This window comes from Pezoporus wallicus, unplaced genomic scaffold (assembly GCF_028554395.1).
Source record: "Pezoporus wallicus isolate ANWC-B61680 ecotype Strahan unplaced genomic scaffold, APGP_CSIRO_Pwel_v1 contig_2871, whole genome shotgun sequence".
NCBI lineage: Eukaryota > Metazoa > Chordata > Aves > Psittaciformes > Psittacidae > Pezoporus > Pezoporus wallicus.
Genome location: NW_026640775.1, coordinates 331,535 through 333,152, shown reverse-complemented (window position 1 = coordinate 333,152; position 1,618 = coordinate 331,535). Strand labels below are relative to the sequence as shown.

General features: G+C 58.8%; 1 protein-coding gene across 1 annotated transcript; it reads right to left on the bottom strand.

The window, feature by feature from the left end:
• Positions 1-72: 72 nt before the first annotated feature.
• LOC130605307 (urotensin-2 receptor-like) lies at positions 73-1,618 on the bottom strand. The gene has a single exon (XM_057420711.1). It carries the CDS (start codon positions 1,132-1,134, stop codon positions 124-126), a length of 1,011 nt encoding a protein of 336 aa, XP_057276694.1. The 5' UTR covers positions 1,135-1,618; the 3' UTR covers positions 73-123.

The window sequence follows — 1,618 nt, the reverse complement described above, 5'->3', positions numbered from 1 at the left end:
TACCCATGGCAGGGGGGGTGGAACTAGATGATTTTAACATCCTTTCCACCCCAAACCATTCTGTGACTATGATTCTACTAAGTGGAGGGATGCTGTGGCCTCCCCCTAGCCCTTCCATGGCTCCTAGGATGGCGCTGGTGGCCGTGCCATGCCCACCCTGCGGCACTGGCAGTAGCTGCGAGTGAGTAGGGTGTAGAGGAAGGGGTTGATGCAGCTATTGCTGTAGGCCAGGCAGGTGACCCCGAAGTTGAGGTAGGCTTGTGCGGTGGCACCAATGCCCAGCCCCTCACCCCAATAGAGCCCAGCCAGCTGCCAGGCCCAGAAGGGGAGGAAGCAGGCCCAGTAAACCACCACAATGGTGGAGATCCTGGACAACAGCTGCCAGGCAGGGACCCTGCCAGCCACCGGCAGCCCCAGGCCCCATGCGGAGGAGCAGTATGCGCGGGCCAGGCGGGTGTAGACGATGCCCAGCACCACGCCAGGTGCCAGGATGCTGGTGGTGAAGAGCACCGTCAGGTAGAGCCGGAAGGCTGCCGGTGTCCAGGTGGGGATGCATATGCGCTTGTGGGGGCCGTCCTCCTCCCGCAGCTGGGTCATCACCATCATGGGGGCCGTAAGCAGGAGCGAGAGGAGCCAGAGGACAGCGCTGGCCAGTTTGCGGTAAGCATTGCTCGCCCACCTGGCCCGCAGTGGCCTGGACACTGCCCAGTACCGCTCCAGGCTCATGGCAGTCAGGAGGAAGATGCTGGCGTGCATGGTGAGGAGGTCCAGGCTGAGCAAAAGCCTGCAGCCCATATCCCCAAAGAACCAGTCATGGGCGAAGTAGGTGCAGACCACAAAGGGGATGGTGGAGAGGTACAGGAGGTCAGCCAGGGCTAGGTTGATCACATAGACCCCCAAGGAGCCTGCTGAGTGGCCCGCCACCCTGCCGGAGGCTACCAAGATGGTGTATATGTTCCCCACCATCCCAGTGAGGCACATGATGAGCAGCACTGCACCCAGAGGCACCGTGACTGGGCTGTCCCCTCCCAGGACGCTACTGTCATCACCCACACCACTGCTTTCCTCCAAGAAGCTGCCACCCTCAAGATCCTCTCCGGGTCTTGTGCTGCTGAAGGAAGGGTCATAAGACATCTTTGGGTACAGCAAGCAAGAATAAGGCAGGCTGTCAGAGACCTGTTCCTTCCCCCTGCCTTCCCCCCTTGCTATATATTGGATACGTGTAGCCTTGCCAGGAAAGCAGCTGAGGGAAGGGAAGATACAGGGTACTCCAGAGAAGTCTATTCCTCACCTCCTGCCACCCAGTCCATTTTGCTGGTCTTGTCCATCACAAGCTCTGTCTGTTGGTTTCTCTCAATCACCAAAGGGCTGAGAAGGGGACAATGCCCTTGCCTTCAAGACCAAGAGGTGCAAAATAACCTCTGCCAGCCAAGAGGAAAGGTCTCTGATCTTCACCAGCTCCTCATTTGTTTCTCCAGTGTTCACTGGGCCCGCAGAAACCAGCAGACTCGGTTGGCAAGTGGATTTCTCCTCCGAAGTCTGTATCTTCTCAACTCAGACAGACTCCGGAGAGGTGGGCTCTGCTCCCTGAACTAACCCCTGGGGAGTTGCCTTGCCC

Bases quoted from the DNA above. Each gene is read 5' to 3' on its own strand.
- LOC130605307 (XM_057420711.1), bottom strand. From the start codon at position 1,134: ATGTCTTATGACCCTTCCTTCAGCAGCACAAGACCCGGAGAGGATCTT.